Raw genomic sequence first — 25,608 nt, forward strand, 5'->3', positions numbered from 1 at the left:
GTAAGTCATATGCCAGGTTCAAAGGGAGGCACCATTAAGACATTTCTCAAGATATTCTGCACTTTAGGAATGTCATTTAATTTTTTTTTAAAACCCCAAGGCTACCCAATGACATTAGACTTTTCTGTCAAAACACAGTTACATTAGCAATTCGTAGCTGCTCACAAGACCACCCAGTGCAGTAGCACTTTGTCTAACACTTCCATGCATTCCAGCTGACAATACTTCTGCCTCCTTCTTACATGTAAGAACTCGGGCTGAAAGTGCGAAATGGAAGTAGTGAAAGGCCCACATAACAATTCAAGTGTCATCAAAAATAATCACAAAATACTACCGTGCAAAATATTATTATTAAGAATATTTATATACTGTTTTTCAACAGAATGCAGAAAAATCCACATAAAGGGCTCCCTGTCCCAAAAGAGCTCACAATCTAAAAAGATGAACACCAGCACTAGCCACTAGAAAAGACACTGTGCTGAAGGACAGTTACTCCCCCTGCTAAATAAAAGATGAGCCCCACTTGAAAAAGGACCTTTTTGACCAGTTAGCAAGGGTAATATACATACAATGTCAGAATCGTTCAATCCCCTTTGCTCCATTTGCACTGTTTGCTTTTTATACGTTAAATTTCAAATTTTGAGGATATGCCTTTACAACTGATAAATATTTAATCCCCTTGTGTCTTTGGCCCTTGTGCTACACTATGCACAGTTGCACTACACACACAGGAATTGCAGGTGACAGACTACACAACAACAGACAAATCACAGATGAGGGTGTCTATTCCCAAGTTGGTTCAGTCACAGAGAGGCATGTCAATTTGCCATTTTAACAGGCAAGTTAAGGGGACAATGTTCTTTGTGATGCCTCCCCCTTGAGTCATGTGAGAACTTTGCAGGCAATTGAGTATCAATGCAATGAACAATGTTAGTACCTAGGAGGAGACTTAGGGCCCAATCTTATCCAATTTTCCAGCACTGGTGCAGTTGCAATGCAGCCCTGAGTTAAGGGAACAAATGTGCCCATACCTTGAGGAGGCCTTTGTGACTGCCTCCCCACCACAGGATGCAGTGCATTCCCCATTGGCATATCTGCACTGGCACTGGAAAAATTGGATAGAATTTGGCCCTTAATCAGGACACCACTTGGGATGAAGTACAGTCCACACTGGTTGTTTTAAGTAATATCTCTGTTTTAAGTAATATCTCTTACAACTTAAGAAAAGAGGGTAATTGCATTCACTGGATATACAACATGTGGGTTTAGAACAGTGGTCTTCAACCTTTTCGTGCCACAGCCCAATAAATAATGAGACCAGGGACCCATCACTGTTTCCACCTCTCTTCCAGGACCCGATCAGCCTACCCCACACACCCCATTTCCACACCTCTTGTGTCTTCATAACAACCCTGTGAGGTAGCAGCCAGAGCAGGACTGGCCTTAGGAGCTGTGGGACAAGACAGTGAGAAGAGGCTGTGCGGGATTAAATCAAGAACTCCGTTCTGATCAGGCAGTACCACTATGAGACTGGATCCAAGCCCTCTCCTGCTCCGGCTTTGAAAGGTAGCTGTGACTCCCCCAAATGAGGCTTTGCGACCCCACTGGCATCATGACTCACAAGTTGTGAGGCTCACAAGTCATGGCATCATGACTCACAAGTTGAAGACTCACTGGTTTAAAACATCACTGACCAGCCTGCTGTTAATCACCCAGGAAAAGTAGTAATTCATTCCAGAAGTGTAATTTGCCATCACTTCAGCATACAACTCAAATCACTTTCTGATGCAGCTTTGGAAAATGTTTTGTGGACTACTTTATACTAACCTGCACAGATGACCTTGACAGTGCACTTTTCAACACAGTACATTTTGAGGACTTTGTGTTTAAAGACTGGGAGTGCACCATAATACATCTTTATAGCAAATGAAATTAGAATCTCACTGGCACTGAGATGCACAAGCAACATCTGACCGAAAAGCATCATTTGTTCACTATCCACATCTTCATCTTGGAATCCGATTCTCAAAGCTTTCACCACTGCTGTACTAAAATATATACTTAGACATAACATTTCCATCAGCTGAATGGCTTTCACGGTTTGTGATTATAGGAAGAAAATGGTTTTGCGCTTTTACAGAAGGCACTACACACACAAATGGTGAGTCTTCTACTCACAGATATGATGATACAGCACACCCAGTTGCAATGAGCAACCTGTAAGGTTTGTGCAGGGCCTTACTATATTGTGCATCCACCACAGAGGGCTGCTTCTCACATCACATTTTTAAGCTGCTCCTGTAGAATATTTTATATGGAAATCTAAAAACATAACTGTGCACATCACAAATGCCCATTTTCAACACTTATCACAGATGTATCAGGAGCCAGGAATAGCTATGGTTCTCTGCAGTATATACATATCAGGAATTCACCAAAGCTTAATGTATAAAACACATCTGACACGTGAGGAAAGTCAGTAGTCAGTAGGCATCCCAGCACAACTGCAGCATATACAATAATCTCAAATACAGTCTGTGGACACAAAATGCACCTTTGGAATGTACCAAGACAGGCAGCTTCTATGGCTCCACCAGAATCTGATTTAACCCCCAGTTGCCAATCAGCTTTGTACAGAGGAGCCTTGCTCAGCTTCACCTCACTTCAGAAAGCTGGGAAACAATCAGCAGTCTTCGCATACAGTACGTGGGCCAGAAGTGATGCTTCCAATGCGAGCTGTCTGCATCCACACAGCATCTTCGGCTTCATGCCAAGCTCACTGCTCTACTGTTGCAAAATCTTCACTTTGGTGGTACTGAGTCATTCATACCTTCTTGCACAACTTGGTGAAACACACATAATTTAAATTCCTCCTTCATGAAAAAAGAAAATCTCACCACACATTTCTTATGAACAAGAATCTCCGCTCTTGAAACTCCATTCTCTTGAGAAGAGGTGCCTGGAATTCAATGAATCAAACCCCTCCTATATGGCCTCATCCTCTGAATCATGATCACTGTCTGGCTTGGTAAGTCTCTCAAGTTCTTCTCCATCCTATAGAAAACAAGAGTAAAAAGGCAACACTTGAACACAGAAATCTGAACACTCCTGGTTTCTCCAGGCAGGGCTTGGAAAGATCCCTCTCTGAAACCCTGGCAGTCAGTGAAGACAACAACAAACTAAATGGTTGCATCTATTTATGTAGACATTTACACCCCACCATTATATCATAAAATGATGTCCACTGTGGCTGACAATAAAAACATACAAGAAAAGCCAAGAGTCTGACACCATATAAAGCATCTTCAAAAGCTACCTAAAAGCTGACATCACGTCCCTTATACTAGTGCAGCACATTTGAAATACAGGTTCAGACTCCCTAATCGTGGATTCGGAACCCACGGTTTTAAATAACCACGGGTTCCGAATCCATGCTGGAAGCTGGATCTGGGCTCCCGGATGCCACCAGAGATACTCTCCGGTGGGACCTTTTCTGAGGCCACATGCAGCTATAACACAGCAAAAAACAGAAGTACCCTTTAAACTGCTCTGGACAGTATTCTGAGGCCCGTAGAGGTCATGTGCTGGATACATGGCCCTCCAAAATGCTTCTAACACAACCGGAACTCGCGTTTGGAGTCCCTATGGGTTGGAACCAGCTGATTTCATTATCTGCGGAAAGTCCAGAAACGGATTTCCCGTGGATACCAAGACTCCACCATATATTTTTTAGCCTGATCTACTGTTTCTTTTTTAAATGTATGAAGGAATATTATCACTTCACTGTGCCTTCACAGCAAATAATTATTGTAAAGATTGTACAAATGTTCTGCTTGGCCATAATAAATGGTCACTTTAAGACAACTCAGCCAAAACCATACAACTGAGGAACTACATTTTTACTCTCTTTTGGATGCTTCGTAAGGTACAATAACTCCGATGGATCCCACGTTATTTACCGTTTGTCTCACTGCTCTGTCATCAACCTAACTTTGAAGTGAGTTGGTGGGACCATCTATTCCTCTCTTTTGGATAAGCATACAGTCAGTATTTTATATGCTACTGCTCATTATTTCCTTTCTCTGACAGATTTTGATTTCAACAACAGGGTCAGTCAATTCAAGTATGTTGCACATCTATTTGTAACAGCACCTTGCAGAAGTGGATATAAATTTAAAAAGCAGCCAGGGCAACGTCTGAGACTGTATGCTGACCACAGTTGCCATGGAATTGTTATACCAGCTGTGCAATTTCGAGAGCTGTACTTGGGAACTAGATGCGACAGAAATTAAATCCTCCTCATGGATGTTTGTAAGAAATGCTACAATTCCTCCTACACACTCCTCCTGGCACTGATGCCATGATTTTAAGAGTCTGGGTCCACTAGTACCAACACATTTCTAAGGAGCAGATCTAATTGTGGGCAGCGCCCTCTGCTGTCTGTTACCTGTAGCAGCAGCCACTTTTTAGCAGAGTTAAAAGTGTACTTAAGCTGATTTCATGTGGCAATCAGAGGATCAAACTAAACATGACACAAGGAATCTGCAATTAACATTTATAAAAAAGAAGAAGAAAAATAGGGGGAGGCAACAGCTGAAGAGAGAGTGAAAATTGGATTTGGGCCCACAGCGACCAGATTAAACTATGCCGACAATTCAAAAAAGTAGATGTTTTGACAATTAAGACATGATTCCATCACATCACCAGAATGTGCTGCTAGAAACTTTTCACTGTTGAGAAAGGTGGTGGCTATTTGGAATAATGTCCTAGAAAAGGCACATTGTCCAAACTTCTTAAAAGCACAATAGCAAAGCAGACCATGAAAAGGAAGGAAGAGGCTTATATTGGTGGGGAGGTAGAAGGATCAGGTGGGAAGTTCCCAGCACTGGCCCAAGAGAATATGACACTTTTGCTCCAGTGATGGAAGCTAACTTTATTCCCTGCAATGAAGCAAGAGCACCACATCAGCACCATTGGGCCAGTATTCCATCCAGAAAGGTGCTATGTGGTGTGGCTACACTTCACAGAGGTTAACAGCACAGGGGGCTTTTTCAAAGCAGGAGGAGAGTGCAGGGAGTTGTACCACACTGTAACAGGATGCAGCATGAGCAAACCCATGGCCCTGAGCTGCCAGGGTCTTACAAGGAAGTTTCTTTATTGAAGAGGTTGAAAGATTTAGTAGAGCAGAATCATACATTTGCCAGGAATAAGAAGGTGCTTTTGGCATTGCAAGGAAAGATTCAGCTTGCGTTGCAGCAGTGCAGTGGTAGGCCAGGTCAGATTGCCAATGCAATGGTCTTACAGGGAATGAGTTCAAAGCCTTACCCCGCTGGAGCGCTCCCATGCACCTCCGCCAAGTTTGCTCCTCTCCCATTGGACAGTGTGTTCCACGCTACCAGGGCTGCTGGAATGGTAGATAAAAATGGACAAAAGTACCACTGGAGCTTCCAAGAAGAACTCCAGAGAAGGCTTGAAGTCAAAAACGAAGACAGAAACAGTGGTGATGATCACCGTAGTGACCTGTGCAGTCAGGACATGAAACATGTTGTCTCGGAACTTCAGAATGAAAGCCACTGAAAGCCCCAGGAAGGCAGTGACAAAAATAAGGGCCACAGAGAACATGTTGTGGCCATAGAAGAACCCACAGTATTCTATTTGGCGGCGGCGTTCAGAGCGGAGGCTCAGCATCAGGCCATTGAACATCGCTCCGAAGAGGTACAGCTTGGTGTTCTGTACAAAGATGTTCTCGCTGAATTGGCCTCCTTCTTTCAATATCTTTTCATTGTAGATGTTGGCCAGGGCAGAGATAAAGCACTGCAGTACTATGAGTAGGTGTCCTATACCCAGTCGAAGGTGTCTCAAGGCCCCCGTGGTGCTCGTGGTGACGTTCCACCTGAAGCTGAACAGCCAGGCGGTCGTGCAGTTCTCCCTTCCCCAGCACTCCTCCTCTGGCTTGGTGTACTGCAGGCAACTGTTTGAATGGTTGAAAAAGGCATCATGGTGAAATCCATGTACAGTCAAGCTGTGTTGGTTGCTTCCTGTCCCAGCAGTGAGGGCAACAATAGATAGAAACAAAATCAGCAGAGATGCCCACTGTACCCATGAGAGCCGCCGTCTGCAGGGAGATAAGAAAGACTTTTGAAACATACACTGACAGGCATGAAACCACTCCACACGGGAATCTCAAAGAGCAAAGCATAAGGTGCTTGGTGCCTATGTCTTGAACCAGGCTTCCGAGTGCTAGTACTTTACTTCCTGAACCACTGGCACTCCACTGCAAGCCCACCAGACTAAGCTCTGTCCTTCAAGACGGCCATATAGTCTCTAGCACCAGCCTGCCTGAACATTCAGAGAGCCGACTTCAGAGCCCCAGCAAGTCATCTTATGCATGAGGACCCAGCTCAAGTTCCTGCTCCCTTGGATCTTGATCCCTGCCAGAAGCAGAAACACATCTGCTTCTGGTCCTCTTGGCCCTCTATTGCTGCACTGGCATTCAACACTTCTCTTCTGTTCTCTTCTTGTGTTCTGGTCACGATAAGGAAACCGGATTTCTTGACGTGCTAAATGACTGTGGCTTAGATCAGCTAGTCACGGAGCCCACCAGAGGACAGGTGACTCTGGATTTAATTTTGTGCGGTACGCAGGACCTGGTTAGAGATGTAAACGTTACTGAGCCATTGGGGAACAGTGATCATGCTGCAATCCGTTTTGACGTGCACGTTGGGGGAAGAATACCAGGCAAATCTCTAACAAAAACCCTTGACTTCCGACGGGCGGAATTCCCTCAAATGAGGAGGCTGGTTAGAAGGAGGTTGAAAGGGAGGGTAAAAAGAGTCCAGTCTCTCCAGAGTGCATGGAGGCTGCTTAAAACAACAGTAATAGAGGCCCAGCAGAGGTGTATACTGCAAAGAAAGAAGGGTTCCACTAAATCCAGGAGGGTGCCCGCATGGCTAACCAGCCAAGTTAGAGAGGCTGTGAAGGGCAAGGAGGCTTCCTTCCGTAAATGGAAGTCTTGCCCTAATGAGGAGAATAAAAAGGAACATAAACTGTGGCAAAAGAAATGTAAGAAGGTGATATGGGAGGCCAAGCGAGACTATGAGGAACGCATGGCCAGCAACATTAAGGGGAACAATAAAAGCTTCTTCAAATATGTTAGAAGCAGGAAACCCGCCAGAGAAGCGGTTGGCCCTCTGGATGGTGAGGGAGGGAAAGGGGAGATAAAAGGAGACTTAGAGATGGCAGAGAAATTAAATGAGTTCTTTGCATCTGTCTTCACGGCAGAAGACCTCGGGCAGATACCGCTGCCCGAACGGCCCCTCCTGACTGAGGAGTTAAGTCAGATAGAGGTTAAAAGAGAAGATGTTTCAGACCTCATTGATAAATTAAAGATCAATAAGTCACCGGGCCCTGATGGCATCCACCCAAGGGTTATTAAGGAATTGAAGAATGAAGTTGCAGATCTCTTGACTAAGGTATGCAACTTGTCCCTCAAAATGGCCACGGTGCCAGAAGATTGGAGGATAGCAAATGTCACGCCTATTTTTAAAAAGGGAAAGAGGGGGGACCCGGGAAACTATAGGCCGGTCAGCCTAACATCCATACCGGGTAAGATGGTGGAATGCCTCATCAAAGATAGGATCTCAAAACACATAGACGAACAGGCCTTGCTGAGGGAGAGTCAGCATGGCTTCTGTAAGGGTAAGTCTTGCCTCACAAACCTTATAGAATTCTTTGAAAAGGTCAACAGGCATGTGGATGCGGGAGAACCCGTGGACATTATATATCTGGACTTTCAGAAGGCGTTTGACACGGTCCCTCACCAAAGGCTACTGAAAAAACTCCACAGTCAGGGAATTAGAGGACAGGTCCTCTCGTGGATTGAGAACTGGTTGGAGGCCAGGAAGCAGAGAGCGGGTGTCAATGGGCAATTTTCACAATGGAGAGAGGTGAAAAGCGGTGTGCCCCAAGGATCTGTCCTGGGACCGGTGCTTTTCAACCTCTTCATAAATGACCTGGAGACAGGGTTGAGCAGTGAAGTGGCTAAGTTTGCAGACGACACCAAACTTTTCTGAGTGGTAAAGACCAGAAGTGATTGTGAGGAGCTCCAGAAGGATCTCTCCAGACTGGCAGAATGGGCAGCAAAATGGTAGATGCGCTTCAATGTCAGTAAGTGTAAAGTCATGCACATTGGGGCAAAAAATCAAAACTTTAGATATAGGCTGATGGGTTCTGAGCTGTCTGTGACAGATCAGGAGAGAGATCTTGGGGTGGTGGTGGACAGGTCGATGAAAGTGTCGACCCAATGTGCGGCGGCAGTGAAGAAGGCCAATTCTATGCTTGGGATCATTAGGAAGGGTATTGAGAACAAAACGGCTAGTATTATAATGCCGTTGTACAAATCTATGGTAAGGCCACACCTGGAGTATTGTGTCCAGTTCTGGTCGCCGCATCTCAAAAAAGACATAGTGGAAATGGAAAAGGTGCAAAAGAGAGCGACTAAAATGATTACGGGGCTGGGGCACCTTCCTTATGAGGAAAGGCTACGGCGTTTGGGCCTCTTCAGCCTAGAAAAGAGACGCTTGAGGGGGGACATGATTGAGACATACAAAATTATGCAGGGGATGGACAGAGTGGATAGGGAGATGCTCTTTACACTCTCACATAATACCAGAACCAGGGGACATCCACTAAAATTGAGTGTTGGGCGGGTTAGGACAGACAAAAGAAAATATTTCTTTACTCAGCGCGTGGTCGGTCTGTGGAACTCCTTGCCACAGGATGTGGTGCTGGCGTCTAGCCTAGACGCCTTTAAAAGGGGATTAGACGAGTTTCTGGAGGAAAAATCCATTATGGGGTACAAGCCATGATGGGTATGCGCAACCTCCTGATTTTAGGAATGGGTTAAGTCAGAATGCCAGATGTAGGGGAGGGCACCAGGATGAGGTCTCTTGTTGTCTGGTGTGCTCCCTGGGGCGTTTGGTGGGCCGCTGTGGGATACAGGAAGCTGGACTAGATGGGCCTATGGCCTGATCCAGTGGGGCTGTTCTTATGTTCTTATGTTCTGGCTCAGCAGACAGCACTCCCCAGGAATCTAAGTGCCTAAAGCACAGACCCCTGCCAATGGCTGCCCATCTTCTTCAGAAAGGCACCTGGGGGACCAAGAACCTCTCTCAGCTTCCTACAACACCTGGAAAATGTGATAAATGACTCATGCTATGATACATAAAACCAAGAACAGAACATATATAAGGAATCAGGAGGAAGATTGGGAGGGCTTACCTCCCCCCCCCCCCCATGTCCAGCATAGCCACTGCCTTTTCTAATGGCAGGTGGAGGAAATGCTGGGAGTCTACCATTCCCTCCACAGCCATCAAAAGAAGCAGTGGCACTGGACACCAACGGAGACGTAAGCAAAGTCTCACGTCTACCTTGTAGACATAAATGGGCAGGGGTTGGGGCTTTACCTCTCTCCCAGCAACCTGGACTGCTGCCATCACCACTACGACTGATGACCAAGGAGTGAATCCTGGGCTCTCAACAGTCCTGCCATTGGAGGAGGCAGAGTCTGAGGTGATGGCAGTGCTTGATGCCAAGAGGAGGATTTAGAGGGCTTACCCATCTCCCTTAGCATTCAGTTGCCTTGCTGCTCTCACCACCACCTCCTCCTTTAATGGCTGATGGCCATTTGAGAAAGCAGCAGAAACAACAGTGCTGGATACCGATGAGAGAGATAAGTGGGCAAGGGGGGGGGGCTTTCATTCTCTCTCAGCATCCAATGTCATCTCCTCTAATGGCTGCTGGAGGGAATGCTAGGAATTCAGCTCTCCCTCCACAGTCATTAGAAGATGAGGCAATTGTGACGCTGAATGCTGAGGAAGAGGAGTAATTGAAACTAGCAGGGATTGGGGGGTCACACTTGGTCCCAGGAGGGGGACGGGATTAGCAGCACTGGTGTGCGCCTTATCCTATCCCGTTCCCAGACTTGTTCCATTGACATGGGTAACATGGACTTTCGCCAGCAATTGAATTTGCACAGGTGCAAGTTGCCCCACTGCGGCTGCTGGGACTTACCCCAGGGCAAGGGGACAAATGTCTCTTACCCCACAGTAAATATTCCTTTACATTAAGGAGACCTCTAGCAGCCGAAAACCCTTCGTAGGATGCAGTGCAGCCTGTGCTGGCCCCGCTGCATGGAGATCTGCGCTGAATTGGGCTGTCTGTCTTGCAACCTAGGTGGCCCAAAGTTGGAAATTGAGTAAATGAGACAACCTAGTGCAAGATGCCAAAGAAAACAGAATACACTGGGAGGGCCTATCAGTGCCTGGTTCCGAATTCATCTGCATTGCCAGGGGAATTTGCTTTCCCCTGCATTGGTTTATTTGCAACAGGATCCTCTGCATGTTTATTCACATTAAGTCCTGGAAAGTTCAGTGGGACTTACACCCGTGTTTATTTAGACTGCAGCCTTAGTCATCAACAGACAGCACAGCAAGAGAATCAGGATCCATCAGCAGCTACAGCTTGTAGGCCAGTGCACAAAAGGCTATACTACTGTGGACTAAGCAAAGATTCGTTTTCAAGCTCTAAAGCTACGATCACAAAGTCTAGATCCTATCCCAACATTTCACCCTAACTCTGTAGAGCTTTCTCAAGGGAATAAAATAAAACTAAAAAGTAGTTAGCTGACACCTAAAACTACTGAAATTCACTTGGAGCTCTAAGCTAAGAAAATGCCTTAGCTCCTTGAGCTTTAGGCAGGAGAGCATGATATTCTGTTCCAAGTTTCAGTTGTTTTAGGTATCAACTAACTACATTTTAGTTTTATTTTATTCCCTTGAGAAAGCTCTACAGGGCTAGGGCAAAATGTTAGGGATAGGATCAAGACTTCATGATTGTAGCCTTAGAGCCCGGAAATGAATCTTCCCTTAGGTAGCAACTCTGGCAACAGAAACCTTAGTGATTACACTACTAAACTTATTTTAGCTTGCTACTTTTTTCAAATCCCCTTGGATTCTTGTTTACTTAAAGAGATCTTGGCAAATTTTAATATCAATAGAAGAAACTGAGAAGTGACAAGAATATTTTTCCTTCGCTACTTACTTCAGCACTATTCTAAAGAGGAGAGCTGTTGTTATGATGACAAAATTTGAGAAGAGCACAGCCATGGCCTAGGGGGAAAAACAGAATACAGTTACAAACAAAATGTACCCTAGTAACAGAATACCCATTAGCTGTGGTTAACAGGAAGCCCTAATACTGTAGTTAAGGAAATTGCAATGAGAAGTCCCACAGCCTTGCCTTCAAATGAAAAAAATGGCTAAGTACTGGACACCACTGCACTGATTTCCTGGAAAGGCCCTAAGAAATTAATATTCATCCATTGCAAAAAAGCAAGGAAAGAAACAGAAGTTGACACCTCTCCTTTTCCCATTTCTACTGCAATACCCAATGCAGAACTCATGACTTTTATCCATGCTGCTTTCCTCAAGCTTCAGAAGTCATTTAGAAGTCATGAGCAAGATGGGCTAGACACACTGGTTGGTCATGACCCAGCCTGGGAACCTCTGCTTTATGGTTTTATTTTGCCCATAGATTTTCCTCAAGTTTGTGAACTTACTTTCATTTTTGGGTTATTTTTGTAGACTAACAATCCTTTTCCTAAAGAATCTTTCTCCAACTTCGCCCATTAGTAGTGAGAGATTCAAGCAAGCATGGCAGTTATGAATTTGAGTATTTTCCTTTAACTTATGGGGATTATTTATTGGGTTCAGTTAGGGAAGTTCTGATGCGGTCTTGTATAGGCTGAAACTCATTGTATTTACTGAGACTTGCTTTCTGGAGTTTGCATTTGGGATTGCAACCTGAAACTTATCTAGCAGGCTTTAGGCTTTAAGTATCTGGCAGGAAGAGTTTAGGTGGACTACTGCAAAATGGTATTATTTGGTTCTGCTGTATTCTGTAGCTTGATTTACATTTACAATTTTGATATTATCTTTGGTTGGTTGCTTTAACAATTTCACTTTTATTTCATGTTTTTATATGCTCTATAATCGCATGCGCTTTGCTGTCTCTCCCATAAGTCAATAAACCATTTGATGTGTTTCAGTTACAATTTGGGATTTGTGATCTTTTCCACTGGTTCAGTTTATCCATTGAAGTGTAAAATAACCAGACTTTAAAGTCATGAGTGTCATTTCACAGAAGGGTGACACATAGCTTGTTTAAATAAATAAGGGCACAATCCTAACCCCTTATGTCAGTGCTTTCCAGCACTGACATAAGGGTAATGCACCTCTGAGGTTAAGGAACAAATATTCCCTTACTTTGAGGAGGCCTCCATGAGTGACACCCAACTGCAGGATGCAGCACACGTCCCATTGGCATTGCTATGCCAGTGCTGGAAAGTAAAGTGGTTAGGATTGTGCCCTAAGAGTCCAGAGGAAGCTTCTTAGTTCCTTTGGCTTTACTACCAAAGTCCAGCTGAAATGTCTGCGTGACTTCCTCTTTGCCGACGATGCAGCTGTCACTACCCACTCTGCCAAAGATCTCCAGCAGCTCATGGATCGTTTTAGCAAGGCCTGCCAAGATTTTGGACTGACAATCAGCCTGAAGAAAACACAGGTCATGGTTCAGGATGTGGACTCACCTCCCTGCATTACAATCTCTGAGCATGAACTGGAGGTTGTCCATGACTTTGTGTACCTTGGCTCAACAATCTCCGACACTCATTCTCTCGATACCGAGCTAAACAAGCGCATCGGTAAAGCAGCTACCACGTTTTCCAGACTCACAAAGAGAGTCTGGTCCAACAAGAAGCTGACGGAACATACCAAGATCCAGGTCTACAGAGCTTGCGTCCTGAGTACACTTCTGTACTGCAGCGAGTCATGGACTCTTTGCTCACAACAGGAGAGGAAACTGAGCGCTTTCCACATGCGCTGCCTCCGACGCATCCTTGGCATCACCTGGCAGGACAAAGTTCCAAACAACACAGTCCTGGAACGTGCTGGAATCCCTAGCATGTATTCACTGCTGAAACAGAGACGCCTGCGTTGGCTTGGTCATGTCGTGAGAATGGATGATGGCCGGATCCCAAAGGATCTCCTCTATGGAGAACTCGTGCAAGGAAAGCGCCCTACAGGCAGACCACAGCTGCGATACAAGGACATCTGCAAGAGGGATCTGAAGGCCTTAGGGATGGACCTCAACAAGTGGGAAACCCTGGCCTCTGAGCGGCCCGCTTGGAGGCAGGCTGTGCAGCATGGCCTTTCCCAGTTTGAAGAGACACTTTGCCAACAGTCTGAGGCTAAGAGGCAAAGAAGGAAGGCCCATAGCCAGGGAGACAGACCAGGGACAGACTGCACTTGCTCCCGGTGTGGAAGGGATTGTCACTCCCGGATTGGCCTTTTCAGCCACACTAGACGCTGTGCCAGAACCACCTTTCAGAGCACGATACCATAGTCTTTCGAGACTGAAGGTTGCCAATACATACTACCAAATACATCTTGCACAACTAACCTCTGTTGAAATAATTTTTTAAAACTACTTTGGCCTTACCCATCCCCTAGTCGTTGCAATATTGCTCTGGCCAAAGTATCCAATTTAGCTGTTTTTGCCATTGCTCTCCTGACATCTGAACAATTAAAGAAGTAGGAAAGCTGACTCATCTAAGGTCTCCTGGTTTCACCCTGTCTAAGTATAAAATACCTTGGACATCTGTCTGCAACCAAAACTTACATGAGGCCTCAGAGTAAAGAAAACATCCTGTATTTCCAAAGCATTACTTACTGGCTGGAGGTAGGAGAGCACATAGAAGACAATCAGATTATCCAAAAAATAAAGAAAGGCTGGAATTGACCACTTAATGTAGCTACAGAACTGCCTCCATGAGCTGCAGCCAAATCCACTATGAGAATATCCTCCTGAGAAAGGAAACAAATTTGGGAAGGAGGGCAAAAAAGTTAGTTAAATGCATTTAATTACCAACATATATGTACACATAGGAACTGTTTGCTTAACCCAGGGGTGTCAAATGTAAGGCCCGGGGGCTGGATGCGGCCTGCAGAAGCTTTTTATCTGGCCCTTAGGCTCTCAGCTGCTGAGTAGTGCTGAGCTGTTACTGCTGAAAGGGCAACCCACATGAAAATTAGGCTCTCCCATATCTTGAAAGATAATCAAGACTTGTGTATTTTCTCTTCTGTCGTTTGCAACTAATGAGTTCCTAAGTGAGAAAAAGTGGTGCATATTTTTGGTTATGACCAGTTTACTGACATCACTTCTTGCCTAATGACATCACTTCCGGCCCTCAAAAGGCATCATGAATGCTATTTGGCGCTCTGCATGAAATGAGTTTGACACCCCTGGCTTAACCATTTGCTATATCTACTGTTTGCTTAATGGATGCAATTATTAAAGTTTTAAAGAAATGCAAAGCACAAAAAATACAATCGAGAATCTCCTGGGCAGACTCAAACAGGAAATTCTTCCATATTTTCTGGAACTCAGCTACACACTTTGAGCCACAATTTCTAAAATCTAATCTCCATAGTTTCTAGGTTGCTGGCCTTCCCATTCAGATCAATTTAAATTTTCTTCCCAGTGAGTTGAAGGTGCTTATGTGGCCACTTCTCCATGTCTTTTATATATGTTGAGGCATTTCTGTAAGATTGTCCCTATGTGGGAAAAATGAAAGCCAACATATCAGAGAAAGAGGTTGCTTTCAAATGTTCTCTATTGTGGTGACCTCAGTTTTACTAACTTGAGTCTGACTGAGACAACTACTGCATGAAAATGCATGAAAAGGGTAAAGTCAGTGTAAGGACTTCTATCACGTGAAGGAGGATCAAATGGACCTTCAAAGCAAGTGGTTGCTTTGAATGATGCATGGCTTTAAAATGAGATTCGACGAATTCTTGAAGGAGAGGATCTATCAGTGGTTATTTGTAATGCTTCCTATAGGGAACCTCCAGTATCAGAGGCACTCAAGCCCTGCATACCAGGGAGAAGGTAATAGCCCTTCAAGCTATGCTTGCAGACTTCCAAGAGACATTTGTTTTGGCAGTGTGGAAACCTTCAGTCTGATCCAGGAGAACTTGTCTTATGTTCTTAGGTCCACTGAACAATTTTTACTGGCTTATGTTACGTACTTTTTGTGGATATTTACAACCCACCTTTTGATCATAAAATGATGTCCAAAGTAGCTTATAATAAAGATATAAAACCATAAAATCATATACAAACAGCACATAAAACAAACAAGCAATAAAGGAGCATTGACGCGGCAATAAAACTAGAGCATAATGAAAAGAAAGGATTAAAAGCCCGTAAAACATTTCATCTACAGGTTAAAAGCTAGCCCAAATTAAAAAATTTTAAAAGGCTGCTTGGTTATAACACGTTACTAAAAAGTTATAGTGACTTTTTAGCACAATAAGCCAGTGCTTTTTCTAAAGCAGCGGTTCTCAACCTTTAGGAGCTCAGGGACCACTAAGGCAAAATTTGGAGATGGCGGGGACCACATGCAACCCCCCACCCTCACACACAAAAAATACAATTAAATTTGTAATACATATGAAGATTATTTAATAATTAATGTGGTGGTTGTGCTTGCATTTGCTTCACTAGCTGGGAAAGTCTTGGGTTTACATGGAATACATGGAACACAAAACAATTCCCCCCCCCCCCCCGCAACTCAGAGGTTTTCACACCCACCCAATTCAATCCAGTCTCTTTTCCTCCACACCAGACCACATTAGGCACAGCCCTTGCCTCTTTTAAGTGTAGAAAAACACCTCAAAAAGGGAGAGGGTAAGCACAAGGGGACTATAGAAAAGCCATGCAAGGTAGTTAAATAAGCCAACAAAAAGCACACACATCCCTCCACAGTTCCTTTTGTTACACAGCCCTGGCCCTGCTCCCCCCCCCCCTTGTGAGTCCAGAGTCCTTAGGAAAGTGTTCAACACAATTTAGGCAGGTGGGTCCTGAAGGAGAAGAGACGTGTGAAGGAAGCACCAGCTCAGAGAGACATCTCAGAATGGCTGCTGCAAGTCTCAGGAAGAAAAGTCCTTTTGGTGTGCACTGCAAGGTCTTTAGGGGGAAAAAAGCCACTTCCTATTCTAATTGCTGTCATGTTCTAGCTGTGGACTACTTTGGTTGGAGCTAAGAGTGTGAGCAAGCCTATAGGTAGGCTGCAGCCACAAAACAACAGCTGCCTACTCTGCCATTAGTCTGTGGAACTCCTTGCCCCAAGATGTAATGATGGTGTCTAGGCTAGATGCCTTTAAAAGGGGATTGGAGAAATTTCTGGAGAAGTTCATCACAGCCACAGTGTGACTAACAGCCCCATTCTAGGCATGTCTACTCAGAAGTAAGTCCCATTATAGTCAATGGGGCTAACTCCATGGTAAGCATGCATAGGATTGCAATCTGAGGAAATAGGGGAACTGGCCAAGTGTGGGGTGGGCTCCCCATGGACAAAGCTGCTGCTGCTCTCTGAGGAGGAAGAGTCAGGGGTTGCACCTGCTGTACTTTGCAGTAAGACAGCAGAGGTGCTGCCTGTTTCCCTCTCCAAAAGGGGTGCCAAAACCTGGTTGCCTGGATCCCTTGCTCCACCCCTGGGCATTAGAAGAACACATCCAGGGGCCCATTCCTGCCAACTGGGGAGGGGGTACCAGGGCTGGGGGTTGAGCATACTGTTTCTCCCCTCTCCTGCTGCCACACTGCCTCCAACCCCCTTCCTCTGTGTTCCCTGGCCAGCTGGAGTCCAGACTCCCAGGGAAATCACATCCAGAGAAACCCACTCCCAGGGAAACCCCCCAGCCAGTTAGCCTGCGATGCCTTTGGGAGCCTGTTCCTTCTCCTCATTACTCCCATTCCTCCCCTCCTCAGGCCCCCCCCACCTCCTCCTCCTCCTGCGGTGGCCTGCCCGCCCGCCCAAGAGACTTCCCAGGCTGGCTGCAGTCCTGATTTGACGCCTGAAAAACCAGGCTGCGAGGGCTCACCTCAAGACACAGGGTCAAGGAATGGAGGCAGCAGCGGCAGGGCACCTCTCCTCTGCATGCAACTAAGCCAGGAGGCTGCACAAACGCACACACCTTATAAGGCGCCTGCGCTTCACTTTTTCGCTTGTCTGGGCACTCACAGACAAGGAGGGAAGGGAGGTGGAGGGGGGAGGCAGGAGACTGAGAAAGGCTATGCTCTGATTGGCTGCTGGCGCTGCAGAGGCTTTTTTCTTCCTGGAAGGGCATTCTTTTTCCACCAGAGAGGTCACAGACCACCAGGGAGAGCGCTGCAGGCCACCAGTGGTCAGCAGACCATGGGTTGGGAACCCTAGTTCTAAAGCATAGTAACCCCAGACAAGGTGGAATGGGTCCAAAATAACAAGGAAAAAGGTGTGGCAAGTATATACACAGAGAGAGAGAGAGAGAGAGAGAGAGAGAGAGAGAAGCAACGGACTTAATGCACCCTTGGCATTTTTCCCCTAATAGCACCAATAGGCTAGGATCCAAATAGTTACTTTACACTAACCTGAGAATTTGTATTCACCCAGTACGATTGTTGAGAGTTTTTCATCCCCCTTTGAGCAGCAGACCCCCATGCCTGACCACAAATGGCTTTTCCAACTGTCTCATTTTGCCATACCTCCCCAGTGGCAGCTGTTCAAGAAATGATGCCACAAAGACTTTCTGGATGCATGGAACTAGCTGTGGCTCTTTGGATTCTGGCCATTTTGGGGAAAACAGTTTGCAGGTACAGTACTTGATTTATGAAATAGCAAAATTGACTAGCAAGGCTTTTCACTCCATGAAGGAACAAAAAGCATCCATGTGCTCTTCTTTAATGCCGCCATGAATCTATTGAGCTTTCTTCATAAGCATTAAATGATTCAAAGGAATTACCATTCATGTTTTATTAATTAAAAGAGTGAGACCAGAACCATGTTCTCAAAGAGCTTCGCTAATGCACTTCTATTTGGAACCAAAGTGTCCCAGATATACACAAGCAACGGAGCCAGAAGCAGAAAGAGAAGTTCCAGCATTTTCACTGATACCAAGCACAGGGCTACTGATTCCTCTTTTCTTAGACGACCCAATGACCCACCTTACAGTACGGATGTACTGTGAAGAAGCTGACAAGAGCCACAAAACACGCAGAATATTATTATTATTTAGATTGATATACCACTTTTCAACAAGAGTAGTTTAAAAAACAGGTTATATGTTACAAAGAATTACTGTTCAAAAGATCACTGGAACACATTTGACAAATATTGGTGGCAAGATGGAAGACCAAGAGGGAGAATTAAGTGTTATAAGGACATAATCTAAGAGGCATAATGACGGAGAAAATCAAATAATAGACCTTCTTTACTGGATCATGACTTATTTGAATCTGTCCAGTTCCATAAAGTCTATCCTTTATTTTTAAAACTACAAAAAATAAAGACTTTTTTTAGCCCAGGGAAACAGGCGAGGACGACAAACAGGATACCAGATCAGTAGGATTTCTTCAGAGCCTAAAGTTTCATGAAGCACAGAAAGCTGCAGGAGAGAAACATTTCTGTCTTCATGCCAGTGTTCAATATCGTAATGACACCTCCTGTATTGTGCCACTGGAGATAATGCAAGCCAGATGTTTGAGTCAGAAGGTCCAAAACTGTACTGTCATATAGCAAACAGCCAGAGAAGACATGTCCTTAGCTAAACAATGTGGAAGAGTCTAGCCATGCTTACCTTTCCTGGTTACCCAGAGTGCCATTATCAGACAGAGGACCAACTTAACTAATTCTGAGCACACATTCACAGTTGCAGGCAGATAATCATACTTGTTATCTGAGAAAAGACAGAACAGGTCTTATCCAGAATTGTCACAACTATTCAGGCCGACAAGCAAAATATGTACAAGAGGTGGGTCATGGCCTAGTCTGTGAACTCATGTATATACAACACAGATGGAGATGTGGAATTCTGATCACTGAAAAACTTAGCTTTCCTTTTTTCTTTTTAATTCTAGAAAAAACAAGCTTCTAAACCATAAGGTTGTGAAAAAATATATGAAAACGTACATGCTATTTCCATAGAAATCTCAGCAGGTAAGAGATCAAACAGCTCTCTCAGAATTCAAAAAGGTGAGACTTATGAGTTCTACAGATTTTTCCTATATTCCCCACACATATTACTCTTAGATCACACATCTTCTGCTCTTTCACCCTTGTCCCCACTAGTAGCAAAATATGTAAATAAAATTAGCAATGTTGATGTTTTGAATTTTATATGGCACTTTGAATATAATTTTCTATAAAAAAGTGGAATAGAAATATATTAAATAAAGTTACAGAAACCAAGATGTTGTGGTTGTGCTTGATACCACAAAAGATTTTTACGTTACCAAGAGGATTTCTTTCTTTCTTCTTTTTGTTAAGTGGCTCTGGGAAAGGAATCCAGACTGCTATACAAAAACAAAAGAATTGGCAGAGAACTTGAAAAGAGACAGGACTCTGATAAACAATCACTGTAAGTCTAACATACCTTCATTGGCAGAGTATTTCATCAGGAGGATACGACTTGATCCCAAGGTAACAAAGGCACCTCCTAGAAGGAATGTGTATATTGCTGACTTGGAACATCGGACAGGCTGACTGCAGCACTTGGACTCCATTTTGTTGGCTTGTTGACAGTGATCTTTGAACAGCAAAGTAAAATATGTATCAAGCAAGTCCTTTCAGAAAAACAATATAGGCTTTATTACCGTCCGAAGTTCTCAATAGGCTACTCGTGATTTTCCCACAGTAAAGTTGCACAAAAAATGTACTTTGCTATATGTGTTTCACTGTAACACAGAATGCTGTTTGTCGGTTCTTAATCTTAAAAAAGCAAGGAAAATGCATATAATTATACATTCTTTAAACTTTTACAAGTATCCACTCCCTGCCCAAATACTTTCAACCAAGTTTTGAGCGTAATCAGTGGTGGGATTCAAATAAATTAACAACAGGTTCTATGTCCTAATGAGCAATGAGCAACTCAGCTTCAGTTGTCTGCCGCAAAGGAAGCTGAAAGACTACGGCTGCACTCCTATACTGTACAGTACACACTTTCCTGGGAGTAAGTCCCATTGAACATAATGAGACTTACTTCTGAGTAGACAGTCATAGGTTTGCACTGTAACTTTAACACGCACCCAATGTCTAAATCCAAATTGTGAGGCTGCAATTCTGTCCCCTATAGTCACACTTACAGGCCTCTGGTCACTAGTTTCCAAGTAGGATAAACATGCGGCTGAAATGCACACTTCAAATGGACATTTTTTCTTGAATTCTCAAGGCAGTTGTATAATGAAATCAGGAAAGCACCAAGAAAAGGAGGCGGGAACTGCCAAGGCTCCAGGTTACCAACCTCTGGAGACACCACAGCAGCATAGCACCTTCACATCTGCACAAACCAACTTGCTGCACTGGGCTTTGAGCTGGGCCACCTTCCTTCTCAGTGGGAACTTGGTGATTTTTACCAGAGCAGTCAATCCTCTCAAGGATCTGGTTCACTTTTAGTGGTGAACATCTGGTCAGCAAAAGAGCACTGAGCACATAGTCTGACCATCATCAACCAAAAGCAACAACAGCATAGTAACATCTTTACATCTCCCCTTCTTTTTTGTTCTATTACAGCATTCCTCAGCATCTGCCTCTCGCCTGCTGTACCATTTTGCATGGCCCACCTCTGGGAAGTACAACTGGAAGTAACTGGAATGACTTTATCACCAGTTATTTCCATACTAAGAGGCCAGACATAATGCAACAAACAACAGTAAGAGGCTCAGGCTATAATCCTATCCACTTTTTCCTGGTAGTAAGTCCCATTGACTATAATGGAACTTACTTCTGAGTAGACATGCATAGGATTGGGCTCCAGGGTAGATGGGAGGGCTTTTTTGAGTGCAAGAAAAGCAGAACTGAGCCTCCTACCACTGTTTGTTGCATTGTATTGCTGGTCTCACTGCCAGGCAATGGAGGTCTGGGGGGGGGGGGTCCTGCCATGAGTACCAATGGGCACCACCTCAAGTACCACTGGTGGTATGAGTACCACTGGTTGAGAAACACTGCTCTATTACTTTTACCACCCAGCCCCAAAAAGAATTCCAGTGAACTCTAAAGCTTCCCCCTCCAACTTCCAACTCTGCAATCCAATGCACGTCTACTCAGAAGCCCAACAAGTTCAAAGGGAGTTGTTGACTTCCAGGGTTTGAGAGAGAATGGCAGCCTTAAAGGACAGTTTCGCTAATGAGCAAAAAAGTACTATAAGGGGACTGTTCTTCTAGGTTGCTTTCCAACAGGCAACAGCAGTTACCCATCACTTTGGTCTACTCTAGTGGCATGTCTCCCACAAGTTTGAGGGCTGCTACTGACCAGGGAGTGCAAAGCAGGGGCCTGCAGTGGGTGGGGAGGCAGGTGAAGCAGAACCTCCCCACCACAGTCCTTCAAAAGTGTTGCAGCTGTGTAGGTGCCCAAGCACCCACAACCCACATGCTCTGCCTGCCTGGTCCTTTGCCCTCCCTGCTCTGTGTGTGGGTTTTGGGTGCTTCGGCACCTCACACATGGCAGTGGTGCTTTTTGAAGGATTCTGGAGGGGAGGCTCTGCCTCACCTGACATGGTTGTGGTGCTTTTTGAAGGATTCTGGAGGGGAGGCTCTGCCTCACCTGCCTCCCCACCCACCACATGCCCCAGGTGTAAAGAGCATCCACAGGGCTGGTTGCACTCCTGAAGCTTCCAGTCACCTCTGCCAGCCAAGAAGCCTCCCAGGGCGCCTGCCTGCCTGCCTGCGCCGTGTGCACACTGCGCCCTCATCCAAGCAGAAACAGAGACGCACTGCTGCTCCCCTCCAGTCTCCTCCTCGCTGAGCAGGTCCCCCGCGCGTGCCCTCCTCACCAAGCAGCCCCCTCCCTGCCTCACTCACAGTGTATCGCGCAAAGGGAGTGAGAAGGGAACCCTGGACAGCACCAGCAGCAGCCTGGCGATGATGAGTCTGCCTGCCCTGGAGGCGCGACAAGGGTTGAGATGGGACAGCTGATGCAGAGCTCGCCACTTGGGACCTATGACCGCCCTGCAGAGCGCCGAGGGACGGACGGGGCGGAGAAGGAGGGTGAGGCGCTGGCGCAGCAGCAGCAGGGTTCCCCTCTCACGCACTTTCCTCTCCCAGTTGTGCCCCAGCCTAGGCTGTCCGGGGAGACCCTTCCAGTAAACAGTTCTCAGAACCAATACCTACATTAGGTAACGGTTCTGCAGAACCGGTGCAAACCGGCTGAATCCCACCACTGCGTGTAATGCTTAAAAGACACTGAAACCTAATGTTTAAATCATGTGATTTTATTGAATGTTTTTGAATTTGAATATTTATTGAATTCTATTTCAGTTCAATGCTTGCAGCTATTAAGAAATCATCTGAGATAGTTATACAACGCATAAAATTATCGTGGGAAGCTTGATTTTATTCTCTCAAAGTATAACCCTAATACAGTGGTTCTCAAACTGGGGCATCGTGACACCCCAGCCAGATAGCCCTGGCCTCTGCCCCTTTAAGGGGTGGGGAGGGGGGAGGCAGTGATGCGATTGCCAGGATTGCGTTGATTTGGAGGGGCACAGGGGCTTGCTGAGACGTACCAGAGCCTGCAGTAGCCTCCCAGGGGTGCGGGGAGCCCTGCACCAGCCTCGGCAGCACTCCCCAACAAGTGGAGAATGTACAAATAACATTGCAAGCCACTTCTGGTTTGTAATCACAAAACTGAAAGTGGATTGCAATCATTATGCCTGTCTCTGCATGTTGGGGAGCCCTGTGGAGGCTGGCGCAGGGCTCCCTGCACCCCCAGGAGGCTGGCGCAGGCTCTGGTAAGTCTCAGCAACCCCTCCAAAGGAACACGATCCTGGCGATCGCATTGTTGCCTCCCCCCTCTCCCACAAGACAGCAGGGCTCAAACTCCCTGAAAGTTTGAGAACCGCTGCCCTAACAGCACAAGCTTATACATGTCTACTCAGGTGTCCCACTGTGATCAATGGATCTTACTCCCAGGTAAGCATGTTTAGGACTGAACCCAAAAAACATCCCAACATCTATTTAAAGCAGTGTTCCCAAACTGGTGGGTTGCAACCCACCAGCCTGTGAAACACTTGTCCCTTTAAGGGGCGGGGAAGGCAGCAACGAGAGCCCCGGAAGGTTTTATCACTTACCTCCCCCATGCAGACACCTCTGCAGGGCTCCCCAAGCCTTAGAAAAATTAAAAATAGCTATCGGAAACCATTTCCAGTTTTACAATAGAAAACAGAAAAGAAGGGAAGACATCAGAATTCCTCCATAAAAACAGAAACAAAATTCCTAACCATCACTACAAATCTTTAGAATTATGGGAGAAAAAAAGAGAAGTGGATGGAAACTCATAGCAATTACTGCTAAAATGTTGTTCTGGAGACCTCATGCTAACATGGTGGTGAAACAGCATAAATGGCCACAGAACAACACTTTTGTCTCAGTACAGATGTATAAATGCATCTGCATTCATACAAATAACACAGATAATTCACAATTAGCACATTTCAGGTGTTTAAAACGTCACAAACTCTATATTCAGAGTCTTTTTAGAATTTGAGCCTTTGAGAATAATTCTGTTTTTTGCTACGTAAAGTTCATTCTGACGTTTTGTCGCAAAGCGGAATACAAACATTCTTTAATGATGACAACATTATCCCATTAATATTTACAACACCCCTCAATGGTAGGCCAATGTTAACATACTGCTCCTACCTTTTCACTAGTTCTGCTTTGAGGCTTTTAGAAGCAATCCCATGACACAGCTATCCCATCACTTCAAATCCACAAAGGAAAAGCTTCTTCAGTTATTGTTTGGCACCTTATACCCTTAATAAAGGCACAGAAAGAGAGTTAACAGATAACAAATGATATGACAATCCCTTAAAAAGCAAGTTGAGAGAACTGTGGCCGGTATTAAGCCTTCTGATGAATTTGTAGCTTTGGTGATATTTGCACCTCCGGCTCTCCAGCTCAGGACCCTTAATTGCTACAGCAGATCAATGTCCCATGAACCGAGCTATACAAATGGGAGAATCACCCAACCTTGCCTCTGTTTGGGATAGTTTCTTCCAAAATACAGTATACAGCAGTAGTTCCCAAACTGTGGGTTGTGACCTGACTTTTGGTGGGCCACCAAAGGGTGACAGAAAGACCAGGTGACTAATTGCCTCAAGCCCTGAGGCTACTGAAAAATCAGATACTGTAGCTGCTGATTAACCTGCAAAGAGCTCAGCTCCTGCAGTTTGCAAGCAGGTGTAAACACAGAGAGATAAGGTTTGATGGTAACGAGAACCTAAGAGGAGCTCTGCTGGATCAGGCCAAAGGCCCAGCAGGTGCTTCAGGGAGCCCCAGGACAACAAGAGACCCACATCCTGGCGCCCTCCCCAGCTTCCGGCATTCTGAGGTGGCCTCCTTCCGAAGCCAGGAAGTGGCACGTGCACATCAGGGCTTATAACCCATGATGGACTCTTCCTGCAGAAATCTGTACAATCCCCTCTGAAAGGCATCTAGAGGAGCTGCCATCACCACTTCAAGTGGCAGGGAGTTCCACAGCTGGCTAAGGGAATAAGTTCCATTGTCGTCCTTACTCTCCCAACACGCAATTTGAAGTAGAGGCCTTTTTTCCTGGTTATTACATCTCCTCTTTTAAAAGTCTGGCAGCCCAGGTAGGTCCCCGCAGAGTGTTGTTCTGAAAAGTGGGTCCTGGGGCTCAAGAGTTTGGGCCCCACGGTCTGGTCCGCAGCTGAAGAGGGGAAGGCGGTGGGGGCCTCAGTGCTCCTCCCTCACACGGAGGGGACTCAGCAGGAGGCAGCCCAGGTCCTGCTGGACACTAGGGCTCAGAAGGAAGCTCCACCGAGTTCAACGGGCCTCCTCCCAGGAAGTGTGCACCGGACTGCCACCTCATGGAGCAGAACGCGACTGACTTCTGAGTAGACCTGCCCGGGATGGGCTCTGAGGCTGCAGTCCCGTCCACGCTTTCCCGGGAGGAAGCCCCGTTCACTCTCGTGGGGCATGCTTCTGAGTAGGCCTGCCTAGGGCGGGGCTGTCACTCCCCAAGGCGTGTAAGGACCGGTGCCAGCGACGAGGCAACCTCGCTCACCTGCCAGCCTCTCCGCCCTCTCTGCGCCCACTACCGTCCTCCCCCCATTAGCCTTCAGCCACTCAGCCCGCAGCCACGAGCAGACAACTTCCGGCCTTGGAGGTGACGCTCTACACCGCACCATCTCTATGGTGAAAAATCATTTTAAAAACATGGAGATATAGCGCCTAGAAGGCCCGTTGGAAGTGGACACCGGAAGTGCATATCAGGTCAGCCATGTGGTGTGACTCTTTTCTGACTCTATGGGGAACAGCTAGAACATAACGGAAGTGCATATCAGGTCAGCCATGGAGTGCGACTCTAGCCCTTTTCTGACTCTATGGGGAACAGTTAGAAGAGACCGGAAGTGCATAACAGGACAGCCATGGACTGTGACTCTAGCTCTTTTCTGACTCTATGGGGAACAGCTAGAACATAACGGAAGTGCATAACAG

At 45.7% G+C, this 25,608-nt stretch overlaps 1 protein-coding gene across 1 annotated transcript; it reads right to left on the minus strand.

Annotated features, from left to right (window-relative positions):
• Positions 1 to 345: 345 nt before the first annotated feature.
• Positions 346 to 25,237, minus strand: SLC35A5 (solute carrier family 35 member A5). Its single transcript, XM_066620061.1, has 8 exons — positions 25,175 to 25,237; positions 23,788 to 23,901; positions 19,527 to 19,679; positions 18,732 to 18,830; positions 13,789 to 13,922; positions 11,101 to 11,168; positions 5,326 to 6,115; positions 346 to 3,054 (listed from the first exon to the last, which is right to left on the minus strand). Exons 3-8 carry the CDS (start codon positions 19,654 to 19,656, stop codon positions 2,986 to 2,988), a joined length of 1,290 nt encoding a protein of 429 aa, XP_066476158.1. The 5' UTR covers positions 19,657 to 19,679; positions 23,788 to 23,901; positions 25,175 to 25,237; the 3' UTR covers positions 346 to 2,985.
• Between the last annotated feature and the right edge of the window lie 371 nt (positions 25,238 to 25,608).

The sequence above is a fragment of the Tiliqua scincoides genome, chromosome 3 (genome assembly GCF_035046505.1).
Source record: "Tiliqua scincoides isolate rTilSci1 chromosome 3, rTilSci1.hap2, whole genome shotgun sequence".
NCBI classification, from domain to species: Eukaryota; Metazoa; Chordata; class Lepidosauria; order Squamata; family Scincidae; genus Tiliqua; species Tiliqua scincoides.